Source organism: Chaetodon trifascialis, chromosome 17 (genome assembly GCF_039877785.1).
Source record: "Chaetodon trifascialis isolate fChaTrf1 chromosome 17, fChaTrf1.hap1, whole genome shotgun sequence".
Lineage (NCBI taxonomy): Eukaryota > Metazoa > Chordata > Actinopteri > Chaetodontiformes > Chaetodontidae > Chaetodon > Chaetodon trifascialis.
Window position 1 is genome coordinate 976,872 of NC_092072.1, and position 15,026 is coordinate 991,897.

Below are 15,026 nucleotides of genomic sequence, written 5' to 3' on the forward strand. Positions count from 1 at the left end.
GACTTTTCCAGGAAGAGGAAGCTCTATCTGTTACCTGTTGCAGGGATGGAGAAGGTTTTTCAAAGGTATCTAAGTTTCTCCGTCTCTTCCTTCTTCATCGCCATGGCGATGCATCGTCAGACTCCTTCTGATTGGCTGATTAAGTATTCCGCTGTCCGCCTGCGGGCAGATGACGGCGAGGAGGACGAGGAGGAGGGGTGGTGATGGTGGCGACCTCGCAGAGAGGTGTGGTTGCCGTGGTGATGGTGGGGGTTGTGGTGGGAGGAGGGCGGAGGCGGAGGCGGGTCGCGGAGAGACGGCGGGACAGCCGAGGACTTGATGGGGACGATACGGGTGTCCATGACCTCGCAGTCGACCTGCATCATCATCTCGTAACCCTGAGAGGTGTTATAGAGACTCTCTGGGGGGGGGGGGATGGGTGAGGAGGAGAGGGGGGAGGAGAGACAGGTGGGGGGGTGATGTGGTTCAGAGAGGGTTGGACGGAGACAGAAAAGGAAGACAATCAGGCTTCTCCATGATCAGCAGACAGGCAGCCGTTCAATCAATCAATCAATCAATCAATCAATCAATCAATCATGTTTGATCAGATAATCTGACAAATATTTTCCAGCAGCTTTCTTCTGATCACAGTCTAATGTCCATTCAGGACTTGTGGACATGGCTTCACTCCTCCATCACATCTATAGGATATAGGCCTGCTGACTGTGTAAACATGGCCGACAGCTCCATCGCCCCCTGGTGGCTGCTGATGGCGTCTTTACTGACAGTCACTGGTTAAGACAATAATTAACGCCTGGCTTTGAAAGACTTTCGAGGGTCATTTTGTCCTCTTTGGTCTCCAGCCTCTGAGATCACACATCACTCTCAGCTCGCCGTCTCGAGCACTTCCACAGTTTAACGCTCACTCACCGTTCACAGACATGGCCGGCATCACCAGAGACATCTTGGGTCTGCTGGTCTTATTGTGGCTGATGGCCGGCAGCAGCAGGTGGTCCTGCAGGGAGACAGTCGGGTCAGTCACGAGTCATTCACAGCTTCACAGTGTCAGAACGCTTTAAACTGCTCAGCTCGGCTCGGCTCGGCTTTGGACCAGCTGCAGATCGAACGCTCTCGATGCAGGCGGGACTCTTAGCTGGAGGAAATGTTTTCCTCAGCAGCCGAGCAGAGATCGTCCGCACATTGTGAGCAAAGTGTCGACTCTTTCTGACCAATCAGAAGTCTGCAGACTGAGCTGTGGACAGACGTCTCGTGTTGTCCTACCCGTCTGAAAGAGACGACGTAGAAAGTGTCCTCTCTGCGGTCGATGGCGTCCAGGAAGTCGCTGTAGGTGACCTCAGGACCAGGAAGCACCTGCAGCTGACTGCAATGAAATGAATGAATGAAATGAAACATCTCCGCACTTAAATGAAAGTATCGATACAACAATGGAAAAATACTATGAACTACACTGAGTTCAAGTGGTAAAAGTACTCACTGTGCAGTAATCTGACCTGTGACTGATGTATTGTTACATGTTAAAAGTGAAAGAAAGGATGAAGAGTCGGACGAGGAGTCAGACCTTCCGCTGACGATCCGTTACTCACGCCAGCTTTCTGTTTGTTTTACACTCAAATCACAGAAGTTTACTTTCAGCTCGTCGTGGCTGAACGAGCTGAGCAGGAGGAGTAAAGCGAGCTGAAGCGTGCGCTCAACCTTTCTATGGAGCGGTGAGTCTGGATGGGCAGATATCTGGAGAAGTTCGTCTTCCTCAGCTGAGCTTTCTGCAAGAAGAAGAGAGACGGAGCGCGATCAGTGTGGACCTCGATGACGGCACAGAGCAGGAGCGGCGTCAGCGCAGACAGGAAGGACGAACGTCGAGCGAACCTGCGCGATCTTGGCCTTCTTGGCGATTTTGGGCTTCCCTCCAGACTTCTTCCTGTCGATCTGGTGTCGGTGGACCCAACCTCTCAGCTCATCTGCCAGCCTGCGAAGCACAAACAGCTCAGCTCAGCTCAGAGCGAACAGCAGCTCCAACACGTTTCAAAGCCTCTGCCTTCGCTTCGCTGCACATCTACATCCTCAACACAACGACCACGAGTGAGACGCTCGAGGTCGGAGCGGAAAACGACCACGACGACAGCGGCTTGAAGCCATTTTCTGACAAAGACTCGATGTAAACAGAAAGATTTTCATCTGTTCATCTTTAATCAGGGAGAGAGAGAAGAGCAAGGAGGGAAGGAAGGAAGGAAGGAAGAGAAGGGAGGAGAGTTTGAAAGAACGGAGGAAGGAAGAAAGAATGGATGGATGGAAGAAAGGAAAGAAAAAAGGAAAGAAAGACAGAAATAAAGCAGGGGAAAGGAAGGATGGGTGGAAGGACTAAAGGAGGTAAATAAAGAAGAAAGATGAAAGAAGGAAAGAGAAGGAAGGAAGGAGGGCAGGAAAAAAGGAGGAAGGAAGGAAAGAAGAAAGAAAAAAGAAAAGATGAAAGAAGGGAGGAAGGAAGGATGGAAGAAAGTAAATAAAAAAGAAAAGACAGAAAGGACAGAAAGAAGGAAGAAAGGAAAGAAAAGGGAAGGAAGGAAGGAAGGAAGGAAGGAAGGAAGGAAGGAAGGAAGAAGAAAGAAGGATGGACAGAAAGAAAAAAGAAAGGAACTGAGGAACCATGGAACAAAAAAAAGGAAATAATGGAAGTTTAAAGGCTGAATTCTTCTATGAATGAATGAATGAATGAATGAATGACTGAAGTCTTTCTCGTTAGGAGGACGAACCTGTTTTTCTGTTTGTTCATACTGAGCTGAACTGTTTCCTGTTTAAAAGAAGTGAGGAGGAGGAGGAGGAGGAGGAGGAAGAAGGAAGAAGGAAGAAACACAAAGGAGTAACAAAAAGGCTTTTGTGTTTTCGTCACCTGAGGGACTCAGAGCGGTTGAACTGTCTGCAGTCTGAGGACGTGAAGTAACGATCGATGTCCTGCAGCACCAAGTCCTTGATGTCACTGAACACATCGCTCAGGTTCCTGCAAACACACACACACACACACACGCTGAGATGCGTTCACTGTCATCAAAGCTGCGTTTCAGCTGCACAGAAACACTTTCCCACAGACGCTTTGAGGCGTGTCCGCTGTTGAAAACACGTCTGTCTGCATTTCTGTCTCACGGCTGTGAGGCAGAGGACGTGACGGCCTGTGAAGGCATCACAGCGCGGGGACAGGAGGAGACGACAGGCTCACGCTCACGTTACCAGTGTTTCACTGAGCTGATGGTGAGCGTGGCGGAGATGTGTTCACTGACTCCTTCAGCTCATATCAAAACGTCCGCTGCAGGTTTCACCTCCTGCCCTCCGTCTGATTTAACGCCATGTGACTGCAAACAGTTTTACTGGTAACTCACAACGTAAAAACACACGATTTCATTACAGGACTTCTGCTCCGAGGAACCCGACGAAGGTCTGGTCTCACCTGAACTGATAGGACTCCGGAGCCTCGTCTCCTCCCTCCTCCTCCGTCTCCGTCTTGTCCTCCACTCTGCTGGCAGGAGCTGCCGCCTCCTGCTGCTGCTGCTGCTCGATCTCCAGCAGCCGTCGTCCCGTGTACGACACCACACCGTCCTGCAGGCCCGACAGCTTCCTGTCTGTGATGCTGAAGAGGTAGAGGAAGGAGAAGAAGAGCTCAAACATTTTTCATACATAAACTTTCTTATTTGATGTGTAATTTATAACGATTAGAAAACACTTTATGTTCCATAATGAGTAAACTTCATTTACACTGTATGTAAAACTGGAAAAGAAACAGGAAGTGGTAGAAACAATAGAATAAAAGCACAGAAGAAGAAGAAAGGGGTACCTGACGGGTCCGAAGCTGAAGGTCATAAAGAGCAGGACGGCCATGACACACACGGCCCTCTTGTTGCTCGCCGAGTCGCCGCCCTGAAAAACACCAACGGGACGTTAAGCTGCACGAACACAAAGAGCGTCTGCAGGCGGACGGACGTGACGACGCGTTCACGAGCTGAGCTTTCTGTCGGACTTCAGGAAACTCATTCCTCGCCCACGTTGAACCTTCGCTGCTGCGTCAGAGACCGCTCGCTCGTTTCCATCATGGAGTCTTACAGGCGGAGCAGGTTTCTCTCCTCGCTGCGATCTGTAGTTCGTTCTGGATCTCCTCGTCCTTCCTGTTCAACCTGTTCTTCTTAATTGAATTAATGAGCAGCTGTGCGATGAAGGCCTCTGAGGGAAAGCAGCAGGATTCCTCCTTCAATCACAGCTGTCCCTATTTTTCAGCCGCTCTTCTTTCAGTCTACACTTTGACATCATACGTGCTTTCACACGTGTTCATGTTGTTCCCCTCACCTCTTTGCCGGCCAGTCTCTCCCTCAGCGCCTGGTTCTCCCTCCGGAGACGTTCGTTCTCCTGCTGCGCCTCCCTCAGCTGAGCCTCCAGGTTCTGCAGGTACTCCTTCTTCTTCTTCCTCGACTGGCAGGCCGACTCGCGGTTCTTTATCATCCTCTGCTGCCGCTTCAGCACCTTCATCTGCACGAGGAGGAGGAGGATTGGGAAGAGATGGAGGAGAGAAAAGGGATGAAGGGAGGAGGAGGAGGAGGAGGAGGAGGAGGGATGAGGTGGCGCAGAGGAGGGAAGAGGCTTAAGAAAAAGACTGAGCTCGAGTCAAACTAACTCGCCCGCAGGCACATTTCTGGTCGTGACTCAGAACGTCCCGCCCACTCACATCGATGTCGTTGGAGTTGTTGCCGGGCAACGTCGTCGTCGCCGGGACGATGGGTTTGCCGCTGGGCGGAGCCGCGGGGCTGGAGCAGTGCTGCGGGATGCTGGGAGAGACGGGCTCCATTTTGACGATGGCCGGAGCCGAACCGAGGCAGACGGACTGAGACAAGACAACTGGAGGACGAAGACAGACAAACACGATCAATAATCCTGATCGATCAGGTTTCTGTGCAGGCGTCACTGCCTTCATCCGCACGACACCACGAAACACTAACACCCCTCACCGGGTCTGGTCTGGTCCATGGGGGGCAGGCCCTGCAGGATGAGGGTCTTGGCCGGTGCTGGGGTCTGGGGGACCGGTAGGGTGGCGACACACACCGGTCTGGGCTGGATGGGGGGCTTGGTGCTCAGGATGCTGCTGGCCTTCAGTGTGGCCGGACTGGGCAGAACTTCAGGTGAGAAAACAAACATCACATTCAGACATGCTGTACACAAGAGTCTGTAAACAGTTTTTACAACTTTTTAGGACGACGTTTCTTCTCTTCTCACTCTTTTCACACGTCATGAGGACGTGCAGAGGACGCTGTCATGAGGACGTGTAGGGGACGCTGTCCTGAGGACGTGCAGAGGACGCTGTCCTGATGACGTGCAGAGGACGCTGTCATGAGGACGTGCAGAGGACGCTGTCATGAGGACGTGTAGGGGACGCTGTCCTGAGGACGTGCAGAGGACGCTGTCCTGATGACGTGCAGAGGACGCTGTCCTGAGGACGTGCAGAGGACGCTGTCCTGAGGACGTGCAGAGGACGCTGTCCTGAGGACGTCGCTCTGCACACACTCCGGCCGTCTGACTGAAGCAAACAGCTTCCACAAACACAGTCAGCTGATTTGAATGTAAACAAATGAGACGCAGACAGACAGTGTTTGGAGGAGCTGCTGCGTGAGGAGCTTCACCCAAACCAAACATCTGACGGTCTTCAGCTGGAACGTAGCCGAGTACTTCACACAGTAAGTACACAAACACACAGCTGACATTAATCACCTCTGTGACCTCTCACTATAAACCAAATTCAGTCATTGAGTATGGCCGTCCAGATTTACATAACTGTTTGAGGCTCCTTCATTTCTACCACATGAGTCTTCCCATGAGCCCTCAGATTCATCTGGTGACCTTCTGGAGGCACTGCTGCGCTTAACTAGCTGTCTGTATATAAAGAGTTCAAACTGAAAGCCCACCTGCAGCAGCTGAGTGGACATAACGAGGTGTCAGAGGGCAAAACGACTACTTTCACCTGAATACTGTGAGTGAAGTGCGAGCAGAGAGAACAGTCCTCAGTTTGTCCTCTCTCACACAGACATGCTGTGTGAACGCTCTGCTCTTCTGCTGCTGCACGTCAGCCCGTCGCGGCCGATAGACTGACGTGAATCCGCTTTAAACACGACGAGCAGCTAGCTAGCTAGCAGCAGGTATCCGTTAGCGAACGCCGCAGAAGCTCGGAGACGACGTTAAAGCGTTGACTGGCCGCCATCAAGCCAATCCTCCGCTGACCAAACCCACCTGCCGCCTGCGGCTGGATTCCACCCATGACCGCTGGGATCTGCGCCGTCAAGGCCGTCTGCGCTGGAGGTATGGACGTTGTTGCCACGGTGATCTCCATGGACCCCAGCGGAGGAGACAGCACGTCTCCGTACATGTAGGGGGGAGTCGGAGGGTTCTCGCCTTTCACTGTGACCTGGAGGGGAGAAGATGGAGCAACGGCGTCAGCGACCGGCAGGCAAATTCCTCTGTGGGAGGACTCTGCAGACACACACCTGTGGGTCCGGGGAGGACGCCGAGCAGTCGGACCCGAGCGAGGACGCCGGAGAGGGAGGCTCCGCTTTCACCTGGAACACTGGACACACGGACACTCAGGTGAAGCAGCTCAGGACGGAAATGCATTTCAGTTTGTTCAGCGTCCTGCGTGACGTTTGAAAAGAAAGCGGAGGACTTACACATTTCCACCGGTAACGGCTGAGTGATGGTCATCTCACTTTTTATCACCGGAGTTTCCCCTTCAGAAAAAAGACATCAGGACAGGGACGTCAGGACAGGGACATCAGGACAATGTCAGCGTGGCAGCAGCTGAGGCTTGATGAGGTTTTTTCATAACTAGCTTTTTCTCTCGTGTATTTAAGTGTCCAGGAAACAAAGAAGCTTCCTCCTGAGGACACGGACCTTAATTAATGACTCCACTTAACAGCTTCACTTTATCTCTGCTGGCAAGACTTTCACACAGAATAATGAAGAAAGACTGAACCATGAACGAAGGAAAAAGCTCTGACTCCACATCATGTTTCACCCACGATGGAAGACAGACCTTTAAGACCTGGAGACAGTTTAAAGACGTCTTCCTCTGAGCTCCATTACAACACCTCAGTGAGCCTCTCAACCACACACACACCGTCCTGCTGCCACAAACACTCACTACAGCACCAAACGTGGGTTCATCCGCCGCTGAAAGTAGTCCCAGCAGACGCTCTACGTCCTCCTGTTGGTCTGATAGAAGCTACAGTGAGCGGCTGTGTGAGGAAACCCTATAAAAGCTGACATTTGTGGTGTTTTTACAGATTTACGTCCTCAGCAGGAACCAATGGGCTCCATGTAAACAAGCTACACACAGCGTGGCCGAAGCTCGGCAGGTCTTCCTCAGCTGCTGGCCGACAGAGGCCGTCTGTCTCACAGATGTTCGAGGAGGCGAAAGCTAAACGCTGACCAAAGGTGGTTTAAGGTTGCCGGCGGCTGCTCGCGGTTGGCTGGTCTGTACCTGTGAGAAGGTTGTCGTCAAGGTGTTGCCATGGTGATGTGGGGTTGTCGGGATCGAGGGTGAGCACCAGGTCATTGTCAAACTGCGAGAGGACGGCAGAAGAAAACCAGGGAGGAAGAAGGAGAGGAGGGAAAGTAGGTCAAATAACTGCTGGATTAGTCAGTATGTCAACCTGAGTGTGTGTGTGTGTGTGTGTGTGTGTGTGTGTGTGTGTGTGTGTGTGTGTGTGTGTGTGTGTGTGTGTGTGTGTGTGTGTGTGTGTGTGTGTGTGTGCGTGCCAACTGATAATTAGCCTGATTATCCTGTGACCTGTTATCTGGCCTCACTCTAAAGACCTGGTTACTGACAGATAAGTTTAATGTCGACGTGTTGGGAAATCAGTCGTAGCTGTAACAGTTTCTCTTCCTCGGGTGCAGAGAATCAGGCCTTTACTGTTGGACAGGCTTAAATTAGAGACAGGCCTTAGTTTCTAATTAACATTGTTAATCCAAGCTTAAAAACCTGCTAAAAAAACATTAATTATCCTGTCCACATGATTAAAAACACAACCGAAGTGAATCCACGTCACACCAGACGAACTAGCATGCTATGCTAGCATTGATGTCAAAGTGTGGCTACAGCTCACAGATATTCAACAAGGGAAATATTTTGACCTCAAGGTGGCGTGACATGAAAAGTCAGGTGACCATCGAAGCCATCTGGATTCATCTTCTGGATGAACAGCTGTAAAGGTATCTCAGCACAGACCAACCGAGAGGACTGAGGGACAAACAGACCCACCAAATGTCCCTAAAACTAAGCTGCTAGCATGACTGAAAACACGTGTTGAACTGTTGGAAAGAGGACACATTTGTCCCTCTGAATCAAACTGTGTTACACTCTCAGTCCTGGACAGAAACCAGAGCTGCCGTTCTTTTGTCTCCGTACCGATGGTTCACATTTCAGCCGTCGGCTGAAGTCTCCGTCCTCTCCCTCCTCCATGCTCTCACATTGGTACAGACAGGCATCTGAGGAGAAAGACAGGATTTAAACCAATCAGCTGTGAGCACACGAGTCATTGAGGACGAACGGTCTCCACCTGCACGCTATCACTGCTGCAGGATCTGAAACGCCTCAAAGAAAACACTGATTCATCATAACACCCTGATCAGTATTAGCAGTATTTCTCTACTTCCCACAACAACACAAAGAAATCCTCTCCAGCGTACGACACAGCATCACGGCGTCACGTCAAAAAGCATTTTTAAGCTGGAAACACACTCAGCAGAAAACCAGCAGACTTTTTTTGTTTTACCACGACCCAGTGTGCCATGATTTATCCCATCATGCCTTGCCTGATTTGATGACACAGAGGAGAAAAACACAGTGTGGACTTTGAAGCTGAGACAAACAGCGAAGCGGCGTCCTCTCGGTGAGAGCGGGTGTGGATCCGAGGCGTTCCTCGGCAGCACGAGGTTCCTGTCTGTGACTGTTTGCTCTGTACAAAGAATGTTCTCACGTTCCACACGTTCTGCAGGCGGACGTGAGGATACGACACAAACGCTGGCGGGTTGTCGTAGAGTCTGTTGATAATCATGAAAAGCTAAAACAAGCAGTCTCTTCCTTTGAGGAGCCGTTTGAAAAGAAGAACTTGTTTTATTGTTCCCTCAGCGCTTTCTCTGGCCGTAAATGTTTTTCACGGCTCTCGTCTTGAGCTGCTGCATTGACCCACTTCTCTCACGGGGCTCATTAAAGTTTCATCTAATCTAATCGGGTTTATTGTCTGACTGCAGAGGGCCTTTTCAAACAGGGCAGTGAAGTGCTTTTACTACAGTAGGTGGTGAATCTCAGATAAGTCGCTGCTCCTCAGTCAAATGTACTTTCACGTGATGACTGCTTACCTGCTCAGGTGGCTCACAGTAACAGCCCACATGCATTTAACTGTCCGGCTGCTGCTTATGTTTCACTTCAGTCTGTTTCTGCTTATAAAAACATGTTTTCAGTGAGATTTGATGGTTCAGTGTGAACTCAGCAGACTGGACTAACCTGCAGTTTGTGGAAAAAGAAATAATTCACATCAGAAAACCAGCTGCTTCCCGCCCCGCTGAACTCACCTGTTTGTGTTTTCGGAGGGTTTGGGTTCATGCACGGTGTGTAAACTGAACACACACATCAGGCATCTGCACACCTGGCAGGTTAATATCACTATCAGAGGTAAAGTGCATCCCAGTTAAAAGCCCCACTCAGCGGCGTGCTCGTGACTGGGTTTATAGCACAGACAGTGACTGACAGAGACATTAAAATGCGGTTGTGGGACAGTGACGGACAGAAGAAGGACCGTGTGCTTGACATGATGTGTGATCACGCTTCCACCCACCGTGCTCAAGATCAACTGACATATCCGGGTCTGCTGACTGACGAAGCGCACACACGCGCACCGTGCAGGACGGCGTACCGCCGCCATCAAGCACACAATTTAACACCTTCTTCATCACATAAAACACTTAATGGCCCTAACAGAGACTTCACAGGGGAGGATTTAACCGTTCAACACGTTTTAAAGCCCCAGCTTCGCCTCATCTGGACGGAGCGACGCTGCTGGTCTGAGGCGCACCCGCACGCCCGGCTAGCTTCGCGTCGCTGAAACATGTTTATTTTCGGTTATCGAGGCTTTGAATGTGAACTCACCCCAATCTTCGCTTGTCAGGAGGTTATCAGCGAAGAATCGACTGTCCAGATCAGAGAGTAAATCCGTACTCATAGCCACAAAGGCGGTGTGTTTGGAGAGCAGGGGGCTGCAGGCAGATAGCGACGTGATAACGGCTAACGTTAGCTAGCTTGAAACAAACACAGGCAGAAAACGACCGCCAAATTAAGCATTAAGCTACGTGGGTGGTATGGGGGCCGGATTACATTTATTTTTAAAAGTAATGGGATATTTCCTGCGTCGGAAAAGTGGTATATTGTTTCAGTTTCAATCTCCGGACGATCTATCAGCTCTTCCCTTCGCTCTGAATATGACAGACAAGGAAACGCATTTTCACTGAAGTCACCGGCCACTTGTGACACAGCAGCCAATGACAGCGAAGAAGAGCATGATTGACTGCACAAAGAACCAATAAGATGACTAAGAGAGCGCGATTGGGGACTAGTGGACAGAGAACTTTAAAGGTGATTTGGCCCAATCGGAAAAGCGTATTTTGATGAACAGGAACAAGAAGCCAATAAACACGAGGAAAATCCGGGTTCGCATTAAATTGACACGTACATTTGCCAATCACGGTTTTACAAAGCAAAAAACAGTGAATAGAGAAAACAACGTTGATTCAAGCGTTACGAAAACAACATCGAGTAAAATCAGTTTAGACGAGAGACTAAAGAAACTGCCTTTCACAGACAAACCAGCCGGCTTCATGAATCCTTAAACGACCCTCCCCTGCTGCTGGGACTGTTGTTTTTAATGTTAGTGTTCCGGGTGGAGTTATTACATAACCCCAGTGAGGGGCGTTCAGGGCGGGCTGGTCCAGCGCCAGCAGCTGGAGCTCAGTGTGCTGCGCAGAGTGGATGGACAGGTGTTCAACACCGCACAGTGAGCAGAAACAGGTGGAAATCACAGGTCGTCCTGTTACCTGGACCATCAACACTGATGTAAATTATACAGGAAGAGGTGAGACAGGTTAGCTGTGTCCAACTGCTTCCAGACTACATGTGAATCTAAACATGAGTCTATTTTCCAAAATGTTGAAATATTCACACAATAAAAGTTTCCTCACCTGAATTAAGAAACAGCTGCTTTGGTTCATGTGAGATAAACAAAAGGATCTAACACCTGCTTTAAATGACGGACTCCTCTGAATCAACAGTGTTGGACGGTTTGTGAAGTGTCACCATGATGTCCAGTCATCTCTGGACTCTTGACTAGCTCAGGACGGGCTCCAGAGAATAAAACATCACATAGAAAAATGCGTATTTTCATAACTATCATCTCAGCATCACACTGAGGATGTGCAGGTGGTGGTGACGTTCCAGCAGCCCAGCTTCACAGCAGTCTCACACTAAGTCTTGACATTTCTATCGTGACCATCATCTTTCCCAAAAGTGCTCGATGGATGATTAATCACGGATACTGGGGGAAAATCTACGACGTGCTACTGCTCTGCTATCCAGGCTGCACGTTATACAGTAAAGAAAGCACGCATGATCTCCAACCACAAACAGACAGTGAGGAGCACGAGATACACACACACACACACACACACACACACACACACATAACCACACAGTTCCTGTTGTGAAGGCAGACGGTGGACTTTTCTCAGTGTGATGAGTCACTGCTGGGTGAAGATGAAGGTGAATATCTGCCTCTTCGTTCTGGGCTGTAATGTCGCCCAAGGTAAGACCTTAAGTCTTCCTCCTCTGGGATCCAGTGTCGCTGCTTATATCATGAGACTCAACAGCACCGTGCTGGACTTTATTTAGTCCAATTTTAATGTAAAAACACCAAATAACAGGGTCAGATTCAATGTGCGTTTGACAGTTAACAGCCGTTCATTTAATGTGTTTATGCATGTTTTACTTCTTTGTGAATCATCAAACTTTATTGTCACTGTGGTCACAATGAAATATCATTTCAACAGCATCTCTCTCAGCATGAATCATAAATAAACAACATATCACATCACACGTATGCATCCAAAGCAGGACTAACAGTAACATATATATATACACACAGATACTAAAAACGTGCTGATGCTGAAGCTCAGATAAAGTGCCTTTAAAAAAACGTGCTGATGCACGATACCCATATAGAGTGCATTAAGGGCGAGGTGTGAAGAGACTGTTTGACCAATCACTGTCACCATCTGGATAAGAAGCTCAAAGTGGATTTACAAGCTTCCTTCCTCCTTGAAGGATGACATTAAGTGTGTCTACGCATTTTAAGACACTGTGGCATGTTCTTCTGAAGCTCTGTGGAGAGACGTCATGAAGCATCTTCAGCTTTATTCTTTTATTCTTCCACATCTTCATCAGTGGGATACTGAACACGGAGACTCCTTAAAAATATACAAAACAGTTTTTAATGCAGCACTGACGAAACACAATGTGCTGTATAAACACATTTCTGTTTGTTTTGCAGCAATAATCCATAAAATAATGGAGGAGAAGAAGTCCATCGCTCTGTCCTGTCCCCGGCCTGTGGACGGTGCAGTGACGTGGAGCAGAGAGACAAACGGACAAAGAGTTGATCTTCTTACTGTTGAAAATGACGGGAACATAAAACACATTGCTGACCCGTTCAAACGGTGCGACTCAGTGGCAGATAAATCCCTTTTCATCCGGACTGTCAGCGCCTCAGACTCTGGAAGATACTTCTGTGATAACCAAGCAGCTGCAGACCTGACGGTGATCCCAGCAGGTAACATCAAACTTCAACAAACTGCTTCTGCTTTCTTTCCTTTTCTTTCTCTGAGTTTCTTAGACTTTGATAACAGAAATATTTTGGCATATTAATGAAACGCAGCTTTTCAAATGTTCCCGTCACTTGTTTCTGAACATCAGGTTTTAATTTCAGGCCTCAGATTTCATTTCTCACATTTACTTCCTGGTACTGCACAGCTGTGTATTATTTTCAAGTAAAATACATTATTTATAACTATCTCTGCTCTCTCAGTACAGTTAGAATAATGTCAAGGACATTAAACTTTATGTCATTTCTTTAGATTTTAAAATCATAATGAATGTTTAGTCTTCTGTACGTCGTCTTCCTCTGCTCTAAACCCTCATTCAGGAACATATTCATGCATGTTTTGAAATGAAAACAGTCCTGTGAAGCAGGTTGGTCAGATACTTCCTCACTCGGCCTGACTGACGTATGACTTTGAGTTGTGTTCAGGAACATCCAGACGTGCTGCAGAGAGGACCACCGTCACTCTGACGTGTCCTTGTGATGCTGGAGGATCAACATGGAGCAGAGACGCTGGTGACATAAAACATCGAGGACGGTTTCATGTTTCGACTGTGGACAGGACGTTGACCATAAGAGACGTGAAGCCGAGAGACTCTGGACTTTACCACTGTGATGGAAAACCTGCTGCATATCTGACTGTGACCAAAAATAAGACATCTGAGAGAGGTGAGACAAGAAGTCTGAGGGACACGGAGACATGAACAGAAAAGACTTTAAAGAAACATTTCAACATTTTGAGAACTTAGTTTGTCACTTTGTTGTTAGACACCACGTTCACACCTGTGTGCTAAATATGGAGCTACAGTCAGAACCTGGTTAGCTTAGCTTAGCATAAAGACTGGAGGCAGGTGGAAACAGCTAGCTCAGCTCTGTCCAAGCCAGTGGATTTTTCAGGTGGCACGACTGCACAGAAGGTCAACAACAAACAACAAACAACAAACGCAGACACAAAGTGTTGCACTTCTGTGTTCTCCGAATATAAAAACAGCTCAGTCAGTGCATCTGCTGCTAGCTAGCACACGGCTAGCTGAGAGGACCTTTACAAGTGATTGGTATAGGTTGTTTGCAGTCATGTGACGTTCTATTCAGATGGAGGGCAGGAAGTGAAATCTGCAGCGTACGAGATGAAGGAAAGTTTTTACTGCGCCAGTTTGGATGAGATTATGAGAGAAAGGTTTACGTTTACGTTACGGTTGTTTGCTAGGTTAACCACTCACAACGCTCCATGAAACGCCACTAAAGACGTGGATCGTCGTGAAACGAGACTTATTATGAACAACTCTCAATAAAAGCTCCTCGTGGTTTGTCGGTTTGATCGTTTTAAGCCACTGTTTAAAAAAAAAAAAAGTAAAACCTCGGCATCGTGAGTGTGCGTTCTGGTGCTTCCTGGGCAGGAAATCACTTCCTGCCCTCCATCTGCAGCTCACACCACAACAAAACACGAACAACCTGTTGGTGAACTTGGCTCTGATGTTTGACTGTGCAGTCGCTGATTTCTACATTTATTCAAACATTTATAACTTCGAGTTTGATCTATTCCAAATCTTTTTATTCATTTATAGATTGATCTGTTTCCAGTAATGGAGGGGTGATATCGGCCCGTTAATCGGCTATCGGCTTTGTCCTGGTCCAAACTATCGTTGAAATATCGGCCTATCTTCCGTAAAGCTCTACAGTTTACTGGGGGTTATTGTTGTTGTGGTGAGGTTGCTAGGCAACAGATCCCTTTTGACTTCATGCAAAGCTAAATAAAACGTGACTGAAACCTGTCGTTTAATGCGACCATCAAATGGACACTTCTGCTAAATGACGATGCACAAAAACCCCACAGCCCTTCACCTGATTCAGTATGTCCTCTGTCTCGCATTGAAGGTAACGAGGCTCCACCCACACCAACCTCAACGCCAACAACTCCAACTACAACAGGACGAACAGCGGCAACACCACCTCCAGCAGAAACACCTTCAGCTCCGTCAGCAAACACTGACACGACTCCGACAAAGACGACACAGAAAAAGGATTCCACAACGAAAAAGACGGAGAAGAGTAAGATAAAAACAGGTTTAATACTAAACTGTT

The 15,026-nt window shown here is 48.5% G+C and overlaps 2 protein-coding genes across 2 annotated transcripts in view; one reads left to right on the forward strand and one right to left on the reverse strand.

The window, feature by feature from the left end:
* LOC139346064 (oocyte zinc finger protein XlCOF6-like) overlaps positions 1-15,026 on the forward strand; it is a 341,081-nt gene that overhangs the window by 6,679 nt on the left and 319,376 nt on the right. The gene's annotated exons all lie outside the window — the stretch shown is intronic.
* atf6b (activating transcription factor 6 beta) lies at positions 97-10,531 on the reverse strand. Its single transcript, XM_070984523.1, has 17 exons — positions 10,169-10,531; positions 8,429-8,508; positions 7,502-7,583; positions 6,690-6,749; positions 6,510-6,589; positions 6,256-6,430; positions 4,983-5,147; positions 4,703-4,872; positions 4,327-4,506; positions 3,821-3,903; positions 3,437-3,616; positions 2,885-2,992; positions 1,864-1,963; positions 1,693-1,760; positions 1,261-1,360; positions 910-994; positions 97-400 (listed from the first exon to the last, which is right to left on the reverse strand). The coding sequence occupies exons 1-17, from the start codon at positions 10,239-10,241 to the stop codon at positions 117-119; spliced, it is 2,073 nt and encodes a 690-aa protein (XP_070840624.1). The 5' UTR covers positions 10,242-10,531; the 3' UTR covers positions 97-116.

Bases quoted from the DNA above. Each gene is read 5' to 3' on its own strand.
- atf6b (XM_070984523.1), bottom strand. From the start codon at position 10,241: ATGAGTACGGATTTACTCTCTGATCTGGACAGTCGATTCTTCGCTGAT. The intron at 6,750-7,501 runs GTACAGACCAGC...TTTTTTCTGAAG, and splicing joins TGACGACAACCTTCTCACAG to GGGAAACTCCGGTGATAAAA. The intron at 3,904-4,326 runs GTGAGGGGAACA...GGTGTTTTTCAG, and splicing joins AGAGACTGGCCGGCAAAGAG to GGCGGCGACTCGGCGAGCAA.